Here is a 22106-nt window from a genome sequence, read left to right as displayed (position 1 = left end):
TCTCTGTGCCTTTCTTGTCTTTCAGAGGTTGTCTAAGCTAATCTCATTTCTAAAGCTGCAGTACTTGTTACTGTCACTGGCAGCATTGGCCAAAAGCTGTTTGCTTTTATTGGCTTCAGACAGCCTCCTGCTGGAGTTGCTAACATACCCTGTTTTAAGAAGGAAATGCCTTTACTTTCTAGCAATTAGAAAAATATGTTAATTTACTTAAAATGTTAATTACTGAAACACTGCAGTACAATGATAGCTTCATTTGGATGCTAAAAAAGAAATGGCTGCCATTCTTCTGTCATTTACGGGGCCCATGCTATCAACCAAGTTCGCTACACATCAAACCTGACACTGGAGCAGCCGCCCATGTGATGCGCTGCCTCTTAAGCCCAGCGGCCCAAGCAGAGGTTAAACACTCTGTCTCACCTATTTACCCTCAGCCTTCGTTCAGTCTAAACAAGCATCGCTCGTGTCTCCTCCCCTGCCGCTTGCCTTCTGTCACTTCCATCACATCAGCAGCCATCATAGTGACTCAAGCACCATAACCTACAATTCAAGAAAGTGGATACACAGCCAGCCAAAGCATATAAAGTTGAGAAAGGATGGGATTCACACATATTCACGTAAACACAGATTCGCTAGAATCAGCTTTTCAAAGCAGCAATCAAGAGTAGGCATAAATGTTTCCATTGAAAAGTGATTATAATAGCACCATGTAACTGCCTGTCTCTTTCCCCTGAGGAGAAATCTCAGAACAGTTTAAAAGAGAAGCAAATGGTGAGTGTAATTTGGCTGTACATCTGAAATGCTCTTTGCCGGCCTATAACTGTTTCAAGTAATGCCGTTTGGCTACAGTGATCCGCCGGTAATAAACGTTGGAGGAGACTCCTCGGTGCCTCAGGGCTTTGTTGGATGGTGTCTTTGCCCAATTGAAAAACCCTCCCTTTCTCTCTCTCTCTCTCTCTCTCTCTCTTGTTTTCTCTGCATTGCAGACCTGGACTTGGATATTAGCAGGGGTCCAGCTAAATCCAGTGTCTGTGCAGCACTGTGAGGTCAGTGTGTTGGCCATTAGGAGAAGAAAAAGGCTGGCAAGACTGACACCATTAGGTTTTGGCTGGCTCTCCAGAACAGTTGCCAACAGTCCACATATAGACACAGCCATCCCATAATACATTCCACTTATATTATGCCCAGGCTCTCAGATTCCAAGGTGATCGGACTGGAGATCAGCACCTGAAGAAAAGCTAGTACTGAGACACTGTTTGTCATAGATTTTGTCATTACGATTCAAATGTCAGGGATCTTTCCAGAAAAAAATACTAGGAAAATGCCAAAAAGGATAGTTGACGAGTGACATATTAAGCAGACTGATATAGATTTAGAAAGGAAAAATGTAAATTAAGCACTGCCAATTGACTCCCCTTTATCTTCTTGCCAATAAAACCAATTAAATTGTCATGGTGGAGACAGATTATAGTAATCACATACTGTAAACCCCTGGACCTAAAGTAAATATATACAGACAAAAACAGTGTAAACATATGCGATGTTCAAATTCTTTTGAAACAGTCTCCTGAAGCACTATTGTAATTACATTTGGTGCATTCTTTACTAACGGCTCTACATACTGAGCCCTTTGTCTTCCCCTGTTTCTGTTTCTGCCTGCTGCAAGAACATAGGAATTGGTCTAAATCTTACAGAAACTTTTATTATAACAGAGAACATTTAGATGCAAGGCAAAAAGAGAGAGAGGGAGGCACACTGCATAATGTCTATCACAGAAAGAAGCACTGTTATAAAAAGAGCCATGAGGAACTTTTTGAGCTACTTCAATCTGAAACTGTGGAGGAACCTCTTACGGTGCTGAGAAGAACCTTCGAGAAAAGGTTCCTCTGCAGTTTCAAATGGTAGAACCTCTTAAAGGTCCTCAATGATTGTATACGTTTAAAAGCAAGGGCCACCCAACTCAACTCAAGTCAAAACAATGAAATGATTAAAACCTCCCCATATCCTCCAGCTTCCCTTGGCTGTCAGAACACACATATTTTTATATCTTTTTGAAACCTCTGCCCATTAATGAAAAAATGCTCAGTTTTTTTTAACTCAGTGCACTCCGCACAAGCTTCTTCATTATCCTATGCTGGAGTTCAGTGGTAAAATGATTTGGAGACTTGGGTTTTTAAACGAGGAGCAGGGAAGCATTCTATATTTTAACTACAGCCGTGGTGGGAAGTTTACATACACTCATCATGAACATGAATTGCATGGCAATATTGGGCTTTCAGTAATTTGTTTAACCCTTATTTTTCTGAAATCAAAACAGGGTGAAAACTATGCATACAGTACATCTAATAAATTGGTTAAATGTATTTTACCAAGTAATCAACAATATTCTGGTGTAATTTTAGTTAAATAATATTCTGTGTACAATTAGTTAATAGTAGTTCAATTAATGTTTCCTGACCTGACTTTTAAGCGTAGCCTACATATTATTTGATAAGGCTGAGGTTATGACTGAGAAGGCCATTCCAAAAGGTTGATGTTAGCCTGCTTTAACTATTCCACAACCACCTTGGTGTGTGTTTGAGGTCATTGTACTGCTGGAACACCCAATTCTGTCAAGACGTCTGCCAAGTCCTAATCGTTCAGCTAGTTTGAGGTTGTACTAAAGAATGGAGGTACTTTATTATTCCACTTTGTGCAATGGAACAGCTCCACTGGCATCAAAACAATCCCAGAGCATGATGCTACCACTGCTACCACTACTTATCTTACAGAATCTTACAGAAATAGTGGGTAGAACTGAAGTATGTTTTTCAGGCAGGAGCTTTTTGAAACAACCAACAACAATGATATACTGGAATTAAATAGAACTCAAGGCCAGTCATTCTATGGGCTTGTCTCAGAGAGTATACTTCTGAAACAGGGAGAAGCTTGGCAAATAACTGAAGCTGCAATATGATATTGAATAAAGGTAAGGCAGGTTTGATTAATCACCATATATAAGTTATGGTGTGTTTTGAAAGTGAGGGGCTGGCACAATTTGCGCTGTGAGCATTCTCGTAAAGAGCCTGGTGCAGGGGCGAGAGTCACTTTAGCAATTATAGCAGGTGACCTGCTATGTCACGGGTCAAAATAATAATGACACAAATGGCAACAAATGGCAAGGGTCCTGTCGCTTTGTAGCTTGTCTTGTGAGCTTAGTAATATTTCAATACTGTTAAAGTTGATTGGCTGCTCCTGCTGAGCGAGTACCAGGATGTTTAGGGGGTGATCCCCAACTACGTGTTAGATGGACCTGCAGCTCCAAAGAATCCAAATCTCTCACCTCACTCTCTAAAGTTTGGCTGTGAAGAGCTCAACTTGGTGTTCCTGTTAGCCCCACTGCCAGTCTTTACAAACAAAAAAATGGAATCAAATATTTTATGCAAAATGATTCCAGTTATAAAATTTAGCATGTAAACAACTGAGCTTTAGCCCGAAGATTAACACCCCGCCGTAAGTACAACATGAGCGATATTTGTGGAAATTATTTTTTTACCCTATGTGCATAATTGCATTATTTGTGTTGATTTAAAAACCCTCTAAATATAACTTGCAGAAGGAGCAGTTCAAAGAAATCACTGAAAACCCAATATTGCCATGACATTCATGCCCATGATGAGTGTACGTAAACTTCTGACCACAACTATGTATTTATTCAGTATGATGCCTTCCAGTGTAGCGTTGCCTAAAACAGATCACCCTTTTACTAAGATGCTTGATACTTTTGAGACGGGTGTCTCTGTGGATAAGAGATATCCTCTGCCTGAACACAGTAGACATGCCTTGCTATGCCTCAGTTAATGCATTTTCCAAAATCTGACTCCCTCTCCTGACACTAATGTTATGGCCCTGAATACTGCCACATTACATTAGGCCCCCCCACTCTCTTTTTCATACCTTGCTTTCACATTTTTATGTTATTTGAAAGGGTTCATTATTTATGTTTTCCAAAGTTTGATATTCATTTATTACATCTGTTCCAATGCATTTCAAGATAATAAAAAGACTTGCAAAAGAATAAATTCCAATTAAAGTACTTATAGGGTTTTTCATCCTGTTTTTTCCATCTTTCCATGGATTGTCAATGTCTATTCATGGTTCTCAGCAACCACTACCTCTATGGCATGATGCAGAACAGGTGCCAAGACCTCTTGCTGCTGCTCCTCCCCAACCAGAGGCTGTAGCAAGACCAGAGGTGCAGGAGAAGGTGCGGTATTTTGTGAAAGATTAGGACCAGTGTCTTGAAGCATGGTCTCTTGTGCTTGAACCAACAAAATAGTGTGTACAGCAGACAGATCTGAGGACCCTGTCCCCAGCCCAGCCTGCTCTTCTGCAGTTGCCAACTCCACTGAAGCAATGGTGGGCTCACTGCCTAAGGCTAAGCCATGTGTCTTGCGGTGCTTGCCCAGGTTGGAGAGAGAACGAAAGGCACGATGACACACTGGGCACTGGTAGGGTTTTTCTCCGCTGTGGGTACGGGCGTGTTCTGCCAAACGTGCGGCCAGCAAAAAGGCCCGGTCACAGATGCTGCACACAAATGGACGTGTGCCTGTGTGGAGACGCTCGTGGTCCCGCAGGTGTGGGATCTGCCGGAAACGTTTTCCACACTGACCACACTGGGAGAGAGAAAAGCGAGTTACAGAGGGATTGGAGTCATTCTCATACTTAAGATTGGTGTAAATTACACAGTGTAAATTATGTATTATATGTGTTATTGTATGTGTGTAAGTGTTTTAGTTATGTGCTAAATGTCATACCCCTCAAATAAATCCACTATCTGCATTTTAGTTGGCACACATCCCTAGACTGCACAACAACAATTTTAGGTACGATAAGCCAGGTTGTCAAATACTACTACTCATCTGCCACTATTATTATTTTTACCACCTCTAACCATAATAACTTCACTACATCATTATTCTTACCATCACTACTATGATTATATTGGTGATATTAAATTATGATTATTTTAGTACACCTGAACAGTAGAACAGTCTTATGTGGTGACTTTTATCAATAATTTATAAATAGTTTTGACCAAAGGAAGATGGTTCTATCTTGTGAGTCTTGTTTCCTCCCAAGGTTTCTTCCTCCAGCTCTTAGGGAGTTTTTCCTTGCCACTGTCGCCTTTGGCTTGCTCACTGGGGGTATTAGGTTTGTCTTGTTGATCCGGTCATAAAACGGATTTCTGTACAGCTGCTTCGTGACCACACCAGTTGTAAAAAGTGCAATTCAAATACATTCATGTACAAGTTATTTGATAAAATCCCTGTTTAGTGTGTGCATAGCGTAATATATTTTATTACTTACCCACATGTGCTTTTCATTTCATACTTTAAAATAAGTTCACACAGCACACATTTCAACCACTTAACACCTGAAAATGTACCTTACTACCATCTAAATTCACCATTATGACAGTGGCATAAATATAGCGCAATGGAGTGAAACAGCCTTAAAGAAATATAGATTTTGCTTTATACAACCATACCATTCCATTAAAATGTGCTTTGAATAGCTTCAACTTCATTTCAGCACTTCACTAAGCCCTGATAAGCCTTAGCCTCTGACCTGAAAGGGACGCTCTCCAGTATGAATCCTAAGATGCACATTAAGCGAAGATGCAGTTGTAAAACTTTTCCCGCACTGCTGGCAGTGATGGGGGCGAGGCTTTGGGCCAGCTCCGATGCTGTGAGTTTCAGGGGTAAGTGAGCCGTGGCTTTGCAGGTGCTCTTGCAGGGTAGAACTAGACGTGAAGCGGCGTTTGCACGGCAGCAGTGGGCAACGTAGGGGAGTCTGTCCAGAGTGGGAGAGTCTATGAAGGTCTAGTCCTTCCTGCGTAACACAGCGATGACCACATAGCTCACAAATCAGCTTCCCTGTTCGCCTGGCTCTGTAGCCAGTGACTTTCTTGGGCACCCCCGAGACTGGCGAGTCTGTTTTATGACCTGGAGGCTCTCTCTGCTTGCAAAGTGGCAGGTGGGCATCCAGAGAAGTTTGGTCCAGGAACTGGTCTGAGCAGGAAGGGCAAGGAACTGGTCGCTTTCCTGAGAAGTTAGAAAGAGAAAATTACAAAGGCCATAGTGTTCACACAGGTACTAACAAAATTGAATGTGTAAGGCTAGTATTTAAGGGATGACTGAAACAAATGCCAGTAAGATGATCTGTACAAACCAAGTGGTAAAATTTCCACCAGGTGAACATTTTACATGATTTGCTTGAGCTTGACCTCCTTGAAGCTTAGTATCTTTATACATAGAGACATGTACCTGAATGGAAACTGATGAAGAAACACTTTTTGTTTCTGAACTGTGGCAAGTTTACTTTTTCTTATGCTTTGTACCAAAACAAACAATTCAGTTCAAATGGTATTTAATCAGTATATGCTATTCTTTAAAGGTCATTATATTTTATTTGTGACAAAAAGAACTGCGTTTACCAAAATTAAATATACAATTATTTTTTATTTGTTGGCACCTATTAAAGTAGTAAGGTTAGAAAGAGCTGGTATCGATATCAGCACTTGGTAAGATACTTAAAGATCAGATATCAGTGTCTGTATGGGTAAAGGGAAAAGTGGTGCATCAGTGCATCATCTCTACTGATTTTCATTTAACAGCAGGATTTGCAGCAAAGATCTATTCATGTATAAATCTTTATTTGTCAACACAACATCTAAATCAAGACCTCATGCCTATTTCCCCCTATTATTATTATTACTTAAGCTCTAAAGTTACAATGCAACAACATTCCAAATATATCCATTCATTACTGAATGTGAAAGACAGCAGCCAGCGGCGCGGTCACACAAGCGTATTTGTCTACTACTTCTACATTGGCCTGACACCTGCTGATGTTTCGTGCTGCACCAAAGTGCCTTAATAACAGTAACAAAGCAAGACAGAGACGACATAAATCAGTGGCTAATGGGCCAAACAGAGAGGCAGCGGCACCGCGCTCCAGATCCATCACGCATAGCAGAGCAGAGCGGCCGGCACTGGACAAGTGGGAAGACAAGAGAAGCTGCAGGGCAAGGGACAACTCAATGTTTTACGCTCCGCTACATCTTCTCTTCGTCTTTCCCTCTGTCACCGCCACCATTTGCTCAGAGTGCATTTATTTTATTTTAGCGTTTATTAATGCAATTATGCCAAAAAGCGGTGAAGTGGAGTCGGACTCTCCATTTCAATCTTGCTTAACTTCCCTTCCAGGTTGAAGAAGGGCAAGCCGCAGTTACAGGCAGCATGCAGAATAAGTGTGATGACAATTCGAAGGCACGCAGGGTTGTGGGAAGTCAGTTGTGGTCAGAAGTTTACATACACTCAATATTGGGCTTTCAGTAATTTCTTTAAAGAATTCACAGAATGAGTGTACACCATACATCTGTAATAAAAAAAACACATTAGAAAGCACATTTTTATATTTATATTTTAAATTGACCAAATCTGTCCAGAAATTTGTTGGTTTTAAGCACAGTGTATATATTTAAGGTCAGGACTTGTAACAGTGGCTACTGGGTTTGAATGCCTCACCATTACTTTCTTCCAGAAGACTTTTGCCTGACAATTTTGGAGGGCTTCTGTTTTAGACCGTAATCTCAAGAGACATGTGTTCAAGAAAAATGTACTGTACTGACTTTTTACCTGCACTGAGATCCTTAGGTCAATCAAGCTTACCAACAGGACGTTAAAAGGTACATTAAGTACCACCAAATTAATAATACGTAATCTTTGATCTGTGAGCATACTTATATTATTTATATTTTTTAAAATTAAAACATTTGCATCAGATTATGTTTTTAATATTTTTAAAGATGTATGTTGATCATTCTACCCCAGAAAAAAAAAAAAAACACTGATCACTGAAATCACTGAAAGACATATATTACCATGACATTCATGTCAATGATATGTGTATGTAAACCTCCATCCACAACTGTATACACAAGCAAAAGCATACAGGAATACTTCAGGTATAAACATGGATGGGGGAGTTGTGTTTTTATACAGTGTGGACATAGTACGGCTACGGTCGTGGACGGCCACTGTCATAAGCAGACTTTGTAAACAGAGCAGCTTCGGTTCACTTAGGTTGAGTCACACACATACACACAAAGAATGTGAATTGAAAACTCCTTTTGTGAATACAGCACATCTCCCACATAAACTAACAACAGATATATCCACAGTAACTAACTGAGTCATCACTTCAACCCTCAGCTACGACCTAACCTCGCTCACTCAGCTGCAACACACATATAGGACACACATTATGTAAATAACATCTGTTTTACACAAGTCTCTTTCTCTCCCTCGCTCTTTCTCTCTCACACACGAACACAAATCCAACCTTCACCTCTCTTTTTAACCCACCTTGGTGAAAGAGTGCATGGAGCTCCAGACTCTTTTTGCGTGGAAAAGTCTCCCCACAGATGGAGCACAAAAATGGATATTGCCCAGAGTGAACAAACCTGTATAAGAGACAGCGACCAATCAGTTTCACTGAATACACTGCTAAACAGAGCATCACCTTTACAATTATTAGTAAACATGAAGCAGGTAACCAACATGTGGGGCTGATATGAACTTCACACTGGCCGTAATCTTAATCAAGTTATGAGAGGTTATCTTACTGAAGCTGTGCTTTGTGCAGAATGACTGTATTATTTTAATTCATAATCCTGCGTTAAAATGAGTTTGTGTCTATTTTGTATTATATTTTATTTCTAACTTTGTCCCTCTTTTGGATGAAAATTCAAAGAGATGTAGTCAATGGGGAATGGAACATTGTGCATGCAGAGGCAAAGGCTTTATTTTATTAAATTTAATAAGCACTCTCAATTTGATTTCCCAAAGACATATTTAGTTATTTTTCTTCAGATCACCCTGCTAACCTCTCCTCAGCTCAGTGTTATTTCATAGATAGGGACTGCGTCACATCCCTGGCCCTGTTTACCCCCCCTGCTAACGTGGTGAGCTGAGGACGCAGCGCAACTCAATGTGAACAATGCTTAAGCCGAGCAGCGGAGCAATGCAACCGAGCCTCCTCACCATGAAAGCTAATGAGACGTGTCGCCTGTGGCATTACTTCCGCTTACACACCCTAATTTGTGGGCATACGCCCGGCCTGTTGCTGGGTCATGTCCACATGGCTGGGCTGGGGCAGGTTCCCCCTGCCAGAACTTATCTGTGCTGTCCCAATTTGTATGTGCGTGTGGGCGTACAGGTCAAGCAGCAGACCGTGGCTTTAAGCTGGACTAGACTGGCCAAGAAGCGGACAAGTCCGTTCTAGGTTTTAATGCTTGCGTGACTTGGCCAAGAGGGGTAAGAGTCATTCTTCTATGAGTGATGGGGAGAGAATGAGGACAAGTAGTAGAGTTTGACTAGTTCTGAACGATGGAGAGGCAGTGTAAAGGAACCAGGCTATTTGTGGATGAATGCAGTTTGATATGACAGTCAGCACTATTGAAAGGTTAAATATATGTCTGGAAAGATCTGTTTTTTGCTAGATAATAAAACTGAAAGCTTACTGCAGCCCACACACAAGAAGCACCTCTCAGTCCCAAAATAAACCAAGGCTCCAGGTGCATATTCAACAACAGCCACATACAGGCTAACCTACATTGTAAATCATTTCAGGTAGTTATGTTAGTGTTGCACAGATTTAGCTTTGCCAGTGATGGTTGATAGCCCATGCTGATTAGTGCAATGCATAGCTTCCATTACAATATTTTCTTGAAACACCTTGAACACCTTGTATCTAATTATTTAGCACATAGCAGCTTGTTTATACCCTGATGCCTATATGCAATTTCAGAAAGCCTTTTTTTTATTCTACTTTTTTGTGATATACACCATGTTCCATATTTCCTGTTTGTTTGGTTTTCCCTCATTTCGAGATGTAATATTGTCGTGTTGCTGTTGGGTCTGTTTTAGGGTCTGAATTAGCCAACAATCAGGACTTTAACTATACCACAATCATTAAATCACTTCATTCTACCTGTTACACTGTCACTGTCACAACTTTTCTTATCAGAACAACTGCAACACTCACCTATGAACCAGAAGTTGCCTGTGAGTACGATACTTATTTGGGCAGTCCGAACACGCAAACATTACTCTCGAGGTCTCTTTTTCTTCACCATCGTCTGTATTTTCTTTGATCCCTTCCAACTCTTCTTCACCACCTCCATATGACACAGGCTCTTTGCAGGCATGAAGCAGCTGATGCTTCTTGAGTGCACCCGCTTGGGTAAAGCTTTGGCCACACTGCTGGCACACATGGGCTCGCCGGGACATGTGCAATTGACGATGGCGCCCCAAGTTAGTCTTGTAGGCAAAGGTCTTGTGGCATACCTCACAGCGGTGCGGCTTCTGACCACTGTGGCGGAGCATGTGGACGCGCATGTGGCAGCGGCGCTTGAAGACTTGGCCACAGGTTGGGCACGGAGCTCTAGAGTGGGTTTCTGTGACAGGTGATACAGGGACTGTGGTTGAGTTAGAAGACAAAGGGTGTGAGGATGGTTCGGGTGACTCAGGAATGGAGACTTCTCGCTCCTTAAGGACGATGGCAGGAGCTTGTGACTGACTATCACCTAAGAAAAAAAAAGATATTTAAACATCACTGCAACTCAATTTCCTTTCAATTTAGTCATTGCTAATTCCCACAAGATATCTTGGTCCTACCCTATATGCATAGCAGACAACCCAAACACAATCAAAGTCAGTCAGAGAGGTTTCTCTCTATCTATTCTCTATCTGCCTATGGTTGTGTTTTGAGACTGCTTTAACTGTCAAATACAGTAAAAGTAAATGCCTGACTCTTCATGAAGTTCAGTTACCAGAGGAACACCCAAGTTGAGAATATAACAGGGAAATTGTTGTTGTTGCCAATGATTTAATGGTGACTACATACTGTTCTAATGCTACATCACTAGACAAATCAGCAACTGGAGGATAGAAGAAACGGCTTCATTCTGTAACATGAGCCAACATACATTTGTCATCTGCTCGCATCGCACAAGTTGGTAATCCTTCCCACCCAGAGAGCAGCACCAACTAGGGCTGCACTATATTGGGGAAAAAACTGGTACTGCAATATTTTTTCCTGCTTTATATATATATATATATATATGCGCTGGGATATTAAAAAATACTGGAATTTTCAACCAATATTGCAAGAATATCAATTGGAGGAAAATACCTAATACTGGATATATAATCTGCCTCTGGTAGATATGCCATGAGATGAGAGTAGTGTGACCTTTTCTTTCTTTCTTTCTCTTTCGTATCAAGCCGTAAAAAAGTTTTTTTAAATACACCTTGCACGCCCTACAATGTGACTATTGTGAATGTGCACATTGTGATAGCGATGCTAAAATGATATATTGTGCAGCCCTAGCACCAAGTTTTCTTGGATTCCAGGCGCTGATGGTTGTGGATAATGTGAGGATTTTAACTTTATTATTTAAAAAAATTAATAAAAAATTACCAAATGTCAGCTCTTTTACATTGTGTAAATATTCCGTGATGACTGAACCATTACAAAACGTAAGACTTTGTGCATGAAGTAAAATTGATGCACTATTTAAACAGTTACGAAAGTGCATTCCAGTATAGTACAAGATTCTTCCACATTAGCAGGTCTTACCTGTGATCTTATTAAAGGATTTAGATGCATGGTTAATGCTCTGGGCCGCTGTGATGGGTAATTCCTCTCCTTTCTCCCTGTGCTGCCGTCGATGGTATAAGTACTGTGTAGTGCTCATAAACTCCTGGCTACAGATAAAGCAACGATGGAGCATGCGCTCAAGACCATGATAGGAGCTGCGGTGGGCTGCAAGTGCTTCTTCTGAATGAAATCCTGAGCCACACTGCGTGCAGAGGAATGTGTCCACTGGAGATGAGCCTAAGGTACCACTGTCTAAGCCTGGAGCTAAACAAACTTCATCTGGCTGGTGTCCAAGATTCTCAAGACGTTTGCTGCTCTGCACTGATTCAATATGCAGAACGGTTTGAGAACTGTCCTGTAAACCAGCATTTAGTGTGTGTCCTTCTTCCTTTGCAGCCTTGGGTCTTGTACCGTCCTCTATAGCATCGTTTTCACAATTCCTTTCTTCTTTATTCTTACTCCCACTTGCTTCAGGCTGCATCGCATCTTCACCTCCTTCCTTCTTCTCTGATCCAGTGACACAACATAACCCCAGTTTGCTGTGCTGCTGCCACTGATCAAGAGAAGGAAACAAAGTACTACATTCGCCACACTGGTAACGAATAAGGGGAACAGGGGTGGCTTTTTGGGTTCGATTCTTTGAGCTTCTGAGTAAACTCAGTGATGAGCCTGTCAGGATGGTGCTATTTGCTTCCTGGTTTGAGGGTAGGGAGCAATTAAGGCCGGGCTGTGCTTGGGAGGAGATGGGTGATTTAGGCTGGGATGGGCTCAAACCTGCAGCAGTCTGAGAAAAAAAAAAATGTACAGAGTCTACTGAAACATCCAGACTAGAAATAAAAATAATAACTACAATTAGTAGCATACAATTGCCTGTAGAATGTGTTTTTACAAAGCATGTATGTAAATTTCCAAAGGGTTTAGAAAAAGCATGTATCATAATAAGAACATAATTCATGAGTGTTACATGATAATACAATTAATTACAAGTAAATCATATGCACATTGAATCAATCTGCAATGCAATCCATAATAAATGATTATGATCATTTCTGTCATTAGTTTTCCCCACATTCTGCCATTTTGTCTACCAATGCAATTATTCTCCAATGATGTTTACTCTACGTGGTGTTCTACTGCACAGTGAACAAATGAAGGTCTGTAGCAACATTCCCCTTCCTATTTTATTGCTGAACTATTTGCTTATTACATATAAGCCATTTTCAATGCCAACCTTAAAAAGAAAAAAAAGAATGCCATGTCTGAATGATGTTTACTGTATTCCAGGTGTGGACTACTCCGAATAATTTAATTAAAAAATAATAAGTTGTGTATTTTAAAGGAGTCTCTGTGAACTATAACATATCGTCGTTGTCATGCATAAAACTTCTCTGGCTATCTCTGGCAACTTTACAACTTAAAAACCGTAAAAATACTTTTTTCCAAGCCATTCTGAAGCATTTCTATCGGTCCAATTATCCTGAAAATCATGATAGAATGTAAAGAACATCCACCAGACTCACATTACATCAAAAAGAGAAATATCTAGCGCAAAAATGGAGATACAAGATTTTTGTCAGACAGCAACAATAGGCATTTCAGTATATGTGACCTGAATGGTCGTTACACGTTTCAAATTTCTGTTATTGCACAAGCTGGGAATAAAATTCACACAAAACATATATACACAAGAGGGTTGAGCAATATGGCATAAACATAACATATTGTGATGCTTCACAAAATCTTTGTGTTAATTAATTTTTCTCACATCAAGTTAGGTAGAAGGGAACTAGTACTGGCACATTAACCATCAAAAACCACAAATAAAAAAAGTACCAATTTCACATTCTGTCCTGCAGCTAAATCCTAAAACCAGGAATGACCCAGAACACTTTCAACACAACAAAGAAAATACTGCACATGTAACTACTGCCATGCTCTTGCACAATACCACACAACAGCATTCCCAGTTATACTAAGCTACCTACTTCTGTCTACCCTTTTGATATGTCTATAGTTTAATTGTGTGTACAGTGTTTAACTAATGGTGTATATAAGCAAGAACTTCATTGTAGTGTAAAACTGCCTGTTTACTCTTAAATCTTGAAGAAAGTGGTTCTGGACAGGGAACGTCAAGTCAAGTCACAAGACCTTAACCCAGGTAAGCTGGCATTTCACCTCCTGAAGAGGAGACTGGAGGAAGAAATTCCTAAACAAACAATTGCTAAAGAAAGCCAGTAAAAAGCTGGGAAGGTAACACAAAGGAGAATGCAATGGTTTGGTGATGTCCGTGGGTTGCTGCTTTGATAGTCATTGCAAGCTAAGTATATGCAATTCTGATAATCCATTTTGACCTATAGTCCCTTGGTCATGATTTGATCTTTCTAGAGTGTAAAATATTATATACACACACAGGCACTTTATTAGGAACTATTAGGAACTATTATTTTTTTAGGAATGCCACTTGGTGGCATTTATTACGATATGAAATGCAACTAGAAAAGGTCATTGTCTTTAAGGAAATGCAGGATTGTTGTGCAGCTAAAGTGGTTCCCACTTCCAGGCAGTTGCTAGACTGTTATCACATGTTTGCTATGGTATTCTAGGTGGTTGCTACAGTGCTGCTAAGGCTGCACTGCTGAAACTGCTCCTTCAGACCACACTTACTGTGACTTTTTTTCCCCCTGTTTTAGCAGTGGTTGGTGTGTGGGGCTCAGCAACACAGAGGAGTGATTAGAAAGTTTGAAGTAGGGGCGGGGGATAATGACGATAGATATGCTTCTTTTGTGTAAATGTGTCTCTGTGTGTTCTCCCCTCTTGTTAAAATGGAGACACATGAATAAATATTTGGGGAGCATATTTCCCAGGTTTATGTGTTTAAAACTGCTGGCAGCCATTATAAACTCTCAGGGTATTTGTTCTTTAGTGAACTGACCACATCACAGAAAGCCACAATTGTGTCAATAACAATGGCACTGAGTGGAAGGAAAAAAATGATTATCAAAACAGTGCGGTGTTCTCTTGGGCAATAATGAGGATAACACTTATTCATAATGTACTCCACTGCTGCAGAACTGTGGCAAGAAACTACAGAAGCGTTTATGAACCAACCTCTGTTCAGAGAGATAAGCAGATTCCCTCCCCTGGTCTTCCTGGACGACAGGTTTCTGTCCACATTGAAGCAGGATAGCCTGTCTGGTTGAACGGTTAATTTAGGGATATTGTCAAGGAGCCACGATTCTGTGAGAATTAGAATGCAGCACTCCAGCATCTCATATTGTGCAGTCAGTCCAAGCCTTAGCAAATCTATTCTGTTGTTTAGCAAGCGAATGTTGGCTAAATTGTGAGGGTAATGCTGGCCTGAAAAGGTTAGCCTAGTACAGGCGCTCCCCTAAGTTCTAGCAATGCTGCACGGCTGAGAAAGAGAACATGACAAGTTGTAGACTCAGACACATTGGAGAGCAATTTAACCACCTTGCCATCTTGGTCTTGAGATACTGGCCATCCAAAGGTGTTAGGTGGTAATGGATTCAGACCCACGGAAAAATTACTGATCTCACTTGCTAATTCATGCACCCAGTTTTAGATGACTTTCTGTCAGCTCAACCAGTCTGGTCATGCTCTTTTGACCTCTCTCAACAACATATCTTTTCCATTCATAAGAACTTCCCCCCAGAGTTGAAGAATACATAGTATGTTGTGAGCTTCTGAGCTTTTCTCTCTTTCGTGAGCTGTGTAATGGACTGTACCACTTATCTGACCCAGGAGAGGTTAACACTTTTTGATTTGCTGGGGCGATTTGCTGTAATTAATATATTAAGACACACACAACCTACATGAAAAAAACAGTACTGGGAGAAACTGTTGGACTTTTTTGAGCTTATAAAAGAGACGTGAATGTTGAAATTTCTCAATGGAGTAAGGATTTCTCATTTCACTGTAGTTAAGGTTATGTTTGTGGAAGGTTAGGTTAAGATTAGGTCTAGGTGTGGATTAAAGTGTAGGTTAAGGTTAGGTTAAGATTGGGTTTAGGTGTAGGTTAAGGTGTAGATAAAGGTGCAGGTGTAGGGTAAGGTGTTTATTGGTGTTTATTGAAGATAATAAAATAGCATTTTACATTTTTGTAGTTTTTCCTTGGTTACAGTAATGAGACAACAGCTGTGAGTAGATTTTCAGTTATGAGCTGACTGTAGGGAGGCACCTGTCTTTTCAACACTGCTAGAGTTCACCTTTCCTCTGAACATAGCAATGAATCGCTTTTAAAATACAATAAAAACGACCACTGTGGATGTTTACTTGCATAAGTTTTGAAATGAAGGCGATCACGCAAACTGCACAAGCATGTTCAGAAAGAAATGTGAATGTAAAAAAAATCTTTCTACACATTTCACAAGAAGCATTCTCACTACTTAAAAAAATATGAAACGTACCCTGTATCCTGTACTGTAACAATTAATAATAGTTGTGTTATGCAGACATATTATTATTTTGCTAATTAAAAAAAGCATAATAATTGTCTGTTGCCCATCAGACGCAACCTCCCTTTCCTGTGTTCTAATTAAAGTAGGTGTTTCTCTGGTATGTTCCCTCCTGAAACCACCAGACACTAATGTCCATCTGCCTTATCCAGCAGCACTTTCCTGCAAAATGACCAAATGATAAGAAAATTGCAATAACAATGTAAATATGTTCAAATAATCAAAAAAAGAACAATTATATAAACACAACAAAGTAATAATCGAAAGCAAAATTAATTATATGTATATTATCTTTATATGCCTTCTTCAAATACCACCAATGATTTACTATTGGCTGTGACGGCCACTTCAGAATCTTCCAGGACTTCTTCTGAAACCAAGCCTTGGTGGACTGAGGTATGCTTAGGATCACTGAACTGTTGGACGGTCCAATGATGCCCCAAGTTTCAGCTTCCTGACAGAAGGCATGACGTTTTCTACTAGGATTCTTTTAGAACGAAAAGTTCCAGTTTTGTTTTTCATCGCTCCACAGAATAGAATCCCAAACCTTCTGTGGTTTATTTATATGGTTTTGAGCAGTTTGGAGCTGACTTTACCTGTGCTTTTGGGTCTGTAAATAGGTACAGGCATGGAGATCTCAGCGTTTAGTATGGGCCTTACTGTGCAAACTGAAAACTCTTGCTGCAGGTCTTTTGCAGTCACTCGAGGGTTTTTGACCACCTGCTGAGCCAATCATGGGCGATTTTGTAGTCAGGGGGTTGAATAATTCTGAAACTGCAACAGTCATTAAAAGTTGATTTTGAGAAAGCACCTGTTCTATTGCTTGTGTTGAGCCGTTATTTTTTTAAACAGCTGAAAGTTTATAATTTTACTAATAAATCTAATTTGCAATGGGGATTAAATAAGTTTGATTGCAACTGTAAACACACACACACACACACACACACACACACAAGAGACAAAATGGCTGCTCTTGGATAATCAAACAGTGACGTAATCCTCCTTCTCAGTTTACTTTTTCATTCTGCTACTTGGGAGTCATTAATAAAACTTGATTGGAATTGGATACTCAGCACCTGCAAAACAGCCTGTAAAAAATCTTAAATATAATCATTTCAAATCATTTAGTCATTGTGACTAATCATTGAGAATACAGAATAAATCCCTGAACAGCCATCCATGTCATTTGTGCAATTGTATGTAGAAAAGTAACAGTTATCAGTTTTACTAAACCAGTCAGACAGACATCCATGTTGCAAACCAACAAATGTGCTGTTCTAATCCAAGCACGAAATTCTCAACGACTCATGTTTAATTTGGTTCAGAATCATTTACTTTTATGCACAAAGCTTCGTTTATGACAACAATCCCTGCACTGTAAGAATCAAGCTACAGGTATCTCAGTAATGAAATATGCAAATCAAAATGCTGACTTTAGACTGCAGAGTAAATATAATGAGTAATCATATTGGATTCATGCCACTGGTTTCACCAAGGCCCAAAAGTGTTCGTTTAACATTTCCTATAAGCGTTAAAGCAAAGTCTAATTCACTATTTACACACCCTGAGAAAACGATTTCCCTGTTGAGCTAGCACAGCTGTGGTGTTTGATCATGCTATGCTGCGAACATTTTAACTGTCTGTTTATGTACCCTTGAGGTACATAACTCCTGATTATACCGACACAGCTGTGAAAACTAATTATGCTGCAAAATGAAGAGCAAGAAGATTTCTATATGTTTGTTTGCTACAAGGCATACTCCTTTTATTAAGCTTGTCTCAGCTTTGTACAATGATGTAAAATGCCAAAAAGTGTTGATGCCTGCTGGTTTCTGATGGGGCGGGTGGCAGCCACAGCAGATTTCCTGTGAAGGTTTTTCTTTTTACATTTTATTTCATCCATGGGATTCAAAACATAACCAAAAATGACAAAACAACAAAGCAAAGGACATTTTTGTAATGTTATTTTAGGAGTTATTTAGAAGGTTAGATATCTGATGCTACCTTGACAGACAAGTTGTTTATTAAACAAGATGACAGTACATTCATTGTATTTCTGGTTAGGGGGTTTTATTTTACACTCTCTACAAATACTACATTTTCCAACCTAATTTCTACTTCCACATCTGTACTGTTGCTAAAGGCATTATTTTGGTACCCATCAAAATCACCTCTTGCCATTCATTTCAAAGAGCGCAATGTGCTGAGGGACACTATTGTCAGGACAAATACGTTTTCTTCATCCAAGATGCTTTTTTTTCTTGATGCAGTCAACGTGAGCATGCATCCATTAAAGGGTAACAGTCTTGGAAAGGGCTTCGGTCAGTCACATCAATGTAGAGCAAAATGGAGCACAAACAAACTAAGCACGGATGTCAACTTGTATCTAGAGCTGTAGAGCGGCCCAGATATATGGATGCAAACACAATGCACCCTGAAAAAAGTGTGTTTTAATAATCTCAACTCTATCATACTGAGACTGAGCTCAATGCATTTCCGTTTGAGCACTGCATTAGCTACATTAGATGAGACAATGTGCCTGACATTGGACAGCACTCGCTAGATAAACAAATACAATAGGAAAGCCCACAGAGCTTAGTGCAGATCTGAGATTGTAGATTTACACAAGTCAGTAATGTCTCCTGGAGTCATTTCTGCAGCTCATTAGATCACACAACAAAACCTAAGTACAAGTTATTAGGAGGTCTACAGGTCTCCTTTCAGTCGAGTTTGGAGCCCCTGCTCCAAAACTGACAATTGCAAGCTTGAGCAGCTGATGGACAAAGTAAAAGCCCCAAAGTAAAATGCTCACTGCATAAAGCGGATGGAAGAACGAAGGAGGGCAAGGAGGTGCAACTTTCTAAGGGGCATTTAATCAAATATTAAGTGTGTTGTATGTACATTTTGGATCCTGTATGTACAACTGATTTCAGGGGAGGGGTGGAAGAAAGCTTTTGCACCAAGCTTTTTGTATTTATTTTTTTCTACTATTAAAGATGTGTGTTCTACAATTGATTCTGCCCTAGAAATCACTGACAGCCCATTATTTTCATGATAAGTACATGTATTCTTCAACAGACATGTGCAGGGAAGTACAGGGAGATGTTTTAAAAAACGTTTCAAAATGATGCGGTCATTCGCTTTTCAACACAAATGCAGTAGAAAGAGATAGAATAGGTTGAAAAACACCCAGAGTCTTTCTTCGAGGTGAGATGAAACATGCATTTACATGTAAAATTCAATTACAGTGACTCATTTACTGAGAACCCTACAGAGCAAGCCTGGCCAAAGTCCAACGAGGCCATTCAGTGCAGTACCTGAGCATAGGTTGCAGTAGGACTGCTCTGTGCTGTGAGGTGGCAGGTGAGGTGGTGAGCCAGAACATCCTCCAGGGAGGCAAAGAGTTGCCGACACGAAGAACACATGTATAGGGAGGTGCTGCTAGGCATCTTGGAGGGCCTGTTAAAAAAAGAAAAAAAAAATGTGCTCAGTGGGACACAAACTAAAATGAGAATAGCAGCATGGGCATGTGTGAATGAGTGTGAGAGTGAACCACTCAAAATAAGACACAGCCATAAAAGAACCGGCTGCTTGAGCCAGTTCAATGGCCCTATCACACTGAGCACATGCTGAAATGAAATGAATGCAAGCTACAGAACTACAGCATGTTATGACTCCCTCGGGAGTCCAGACGTGTGAAAGGGCTTGTGTGAATTACATTTTCTGTCTTACTGGATTGTGTGTTTGTGTTTACAGACACTGAAGACAGATGGCCATTTGGAAACACTGGCAGTGGACACCAATCACCTCCCCCAATCACATATGCAATACAAAGACAATTAGCCAAAAAAATTTTAAGATAATAGGTGGAAGTGTGTGTACATTCCATTTGTTCCTTTGTTTCACATGTGGATATAGGTGGATACCTGGATAAGTGTAATTTATAATAACAGGACAGGAAGAAAAGGAAGAAAATTTAGCAAAGGATGTAAACAATACAAAACCAGTCAAACCGACCAAAAGGGGGTGTGAAAGATCTTAGTATTTTCAGCTCTATTGTGCATTATGGTATATACCTATACCACATACCCAATTTTGTATAATGTTGAAAAACTATCAGAGCAGACTCTAATAGCACAGTAACTTATAAAAGAAATAAAACAGGATTATCACAATAAAATAGGGATAAATATTTTACACCTTGTTTTTTCTTCATATAGGGCCATATGGATGCTTTCTTGGGGGTCTGGTATGTTACTTTCAGTTCTACTGTATTGAGGAGAATCTGCAGCCTTACAGTTCAAAGACACAACAAGGCTCTGACATAGTAAAGGTTTGGGTAATTAACAAATTGTCGTCTTACAAGTCCAACTTTACATTTCCATAATCTGCCACATTTACACCTGAAAGCCTGCGAGACAACTCAGAGAGAAAATGGAAAGGTGGAGGATGGGGTGAGTCGGTATCAGGTGCTTGCCGAAGCGGCGCTGATGGAAAAGCTGGGGAGACGGTGTGTGTGTTCAGGATTTTGGCAAGCTAGCCTAGGCTGAAGCGCCGTGCCTGATGGAGTCCCCAACGGCCTCATAACAATGCACACACTTTAAGGATTCTGGGGGGAGATGGAACCGTTCTGGCTTTTAATCCTTTAAACACTTTTGGCACCAATATGAACTCCCGAGCGGATCTTCCTCTTCTGATTAAACTGAACTGGGAGGGGGTTGGCAGTTGATACATAGGTTGGTTCCAGAACCTGGAAGAGCTGCTGCAAAGACATCAGCCATGAAACGATCAACACAACTGGTGCTTCATGAAGAGGGCCTGGGCCCAGATCTTACGCTGGAAAAGCTCCGGAATGAGATAACACCTGATAAAGGCTCATCAAAATCATATACCGTAGAAATGACTGGGAGTAAGACCAGGTGGTTGCTGCGCTTGGTTCGTGGTCAGGAAATTCCTGATTATCACTTGAGCAATATTGCCCCCTAGCGTAAATGGCAACACATTGCTAGTTCATTACTGGAAATGCATTACCATACCAATACACACACTATGTCCAAACGTTTGCAGACACCTGCTGATGCAGTGTATTAATAGGGAGTGTGTACAGCTGCTTTGCATTACTCCTTTGTAATGGCCTGTAGATTAGCTGTTGGAACCCTGGTGTGAGAATTTGACTGCATTCAGCCAAAAGGCATTACTGATGTTCTGGATCGTGGCACACCAACACATCCGAAAGGTATTAGCATAGATGAAACGCCATCACTTCAGAGAATTCCACCTCCCCACAGTGCAGTGGTAGGGACTTCATACCACCCTACCTGGCATGGTAAATATAGGCACATGTGCAGATGTTCCAGAGAGTCCTATTCCATTGTCAGTGTTTTTTCCAAGGAAATTTGTGTGGAATTTACCGTCAGAAATGAATGCACTTTCTCTAAACCTGAATATAAATGCTTATAATTGTAATAATTGTACAATTCTAATTTGAGAGGAAATAATCCACACTCCTAGCAGGACTGCGTTTACACTTGGGGGAACTTCGTGTAAGCTGGACAAGCAGCTTTCTATGGTGTAATGGCCGCTCATTTCTGCGGCACTGGTATCTATGCTCCCAGCCATTACAACGGCAACCAATGAAATTGCACTATGGGGCACAGAATAACGAAAACGCTTCACACAGCTAATTTACTAAAGCTACACTGAGCCATACACAAAACTTAAAATGCAGTTTTACTCACTGTAGACATTCCAATCTCACACTTCTTGAAGAAGTCGGAGCTCACTTTTCAGTAAAATCCAAGCGGATTGGCTGCCTCTTCGTCGGCTGGGCTTTGCACCAATCACAGCCAGGCACTGCATAAACAGTGAGGCAGTTTCACTAACCAGCGACGATAGGAAGCGAGTGGCGCGCCAAGTTCGCTTTCG

The 22106-nt window shown here is 40.5% G+C and overlaps 1 protein-coding gene across 1 annotated transcript; it reads right to left on the bottom strand.

Moving 5' to 3' along the window:
• Positions 1–1679: 1679 nt before the first annotated feature.
• LOC140551820 (uncharacterized) lies at positions 1680–21970 on the bottom strand. The gene is made up of 7 exons (XM_072675531.1): positions 21920–21970; positions 19499–19640; positions 11686–12490; positions 10090–10630; positions 8409–8506; positions 5608–6083; positions 1680–4652 (listed from the first exon to the last, which is right to left on the bottom strand). Exons 2-7 carry the CDS (start codon positions 19628–19630, stop codon positions 4125–4127), a joined length of 2580 nt encoding a protein of 859 aa, XP_072531632.1. The 5' UTR covers positions 19631–19640; positions 21920–21970; the 3' UTR covers positions 1680–4124.
• Positions 21971–22106: the final 136 nt, after the last annotated feature.

Source organism: Salminus brasiliensis, chromosome 3 (genome assembly GCF_030463535.1).
Source record: "Salminus brasiliensis chromosome 3, fSalBra1.hap2, whole genome shotgun sequence".
Classification (NCBI taxonomy): Eukaryota; Metazoa; Chordata; class Actinopteri; order Characiformes; family Bryconidae; genus Salminus; species Salminus brasiliensis.
Note: the sequence above shows the minus strand (reverse complement) of the source record. Positions and strands in the feature narration are given on the sequence as shown.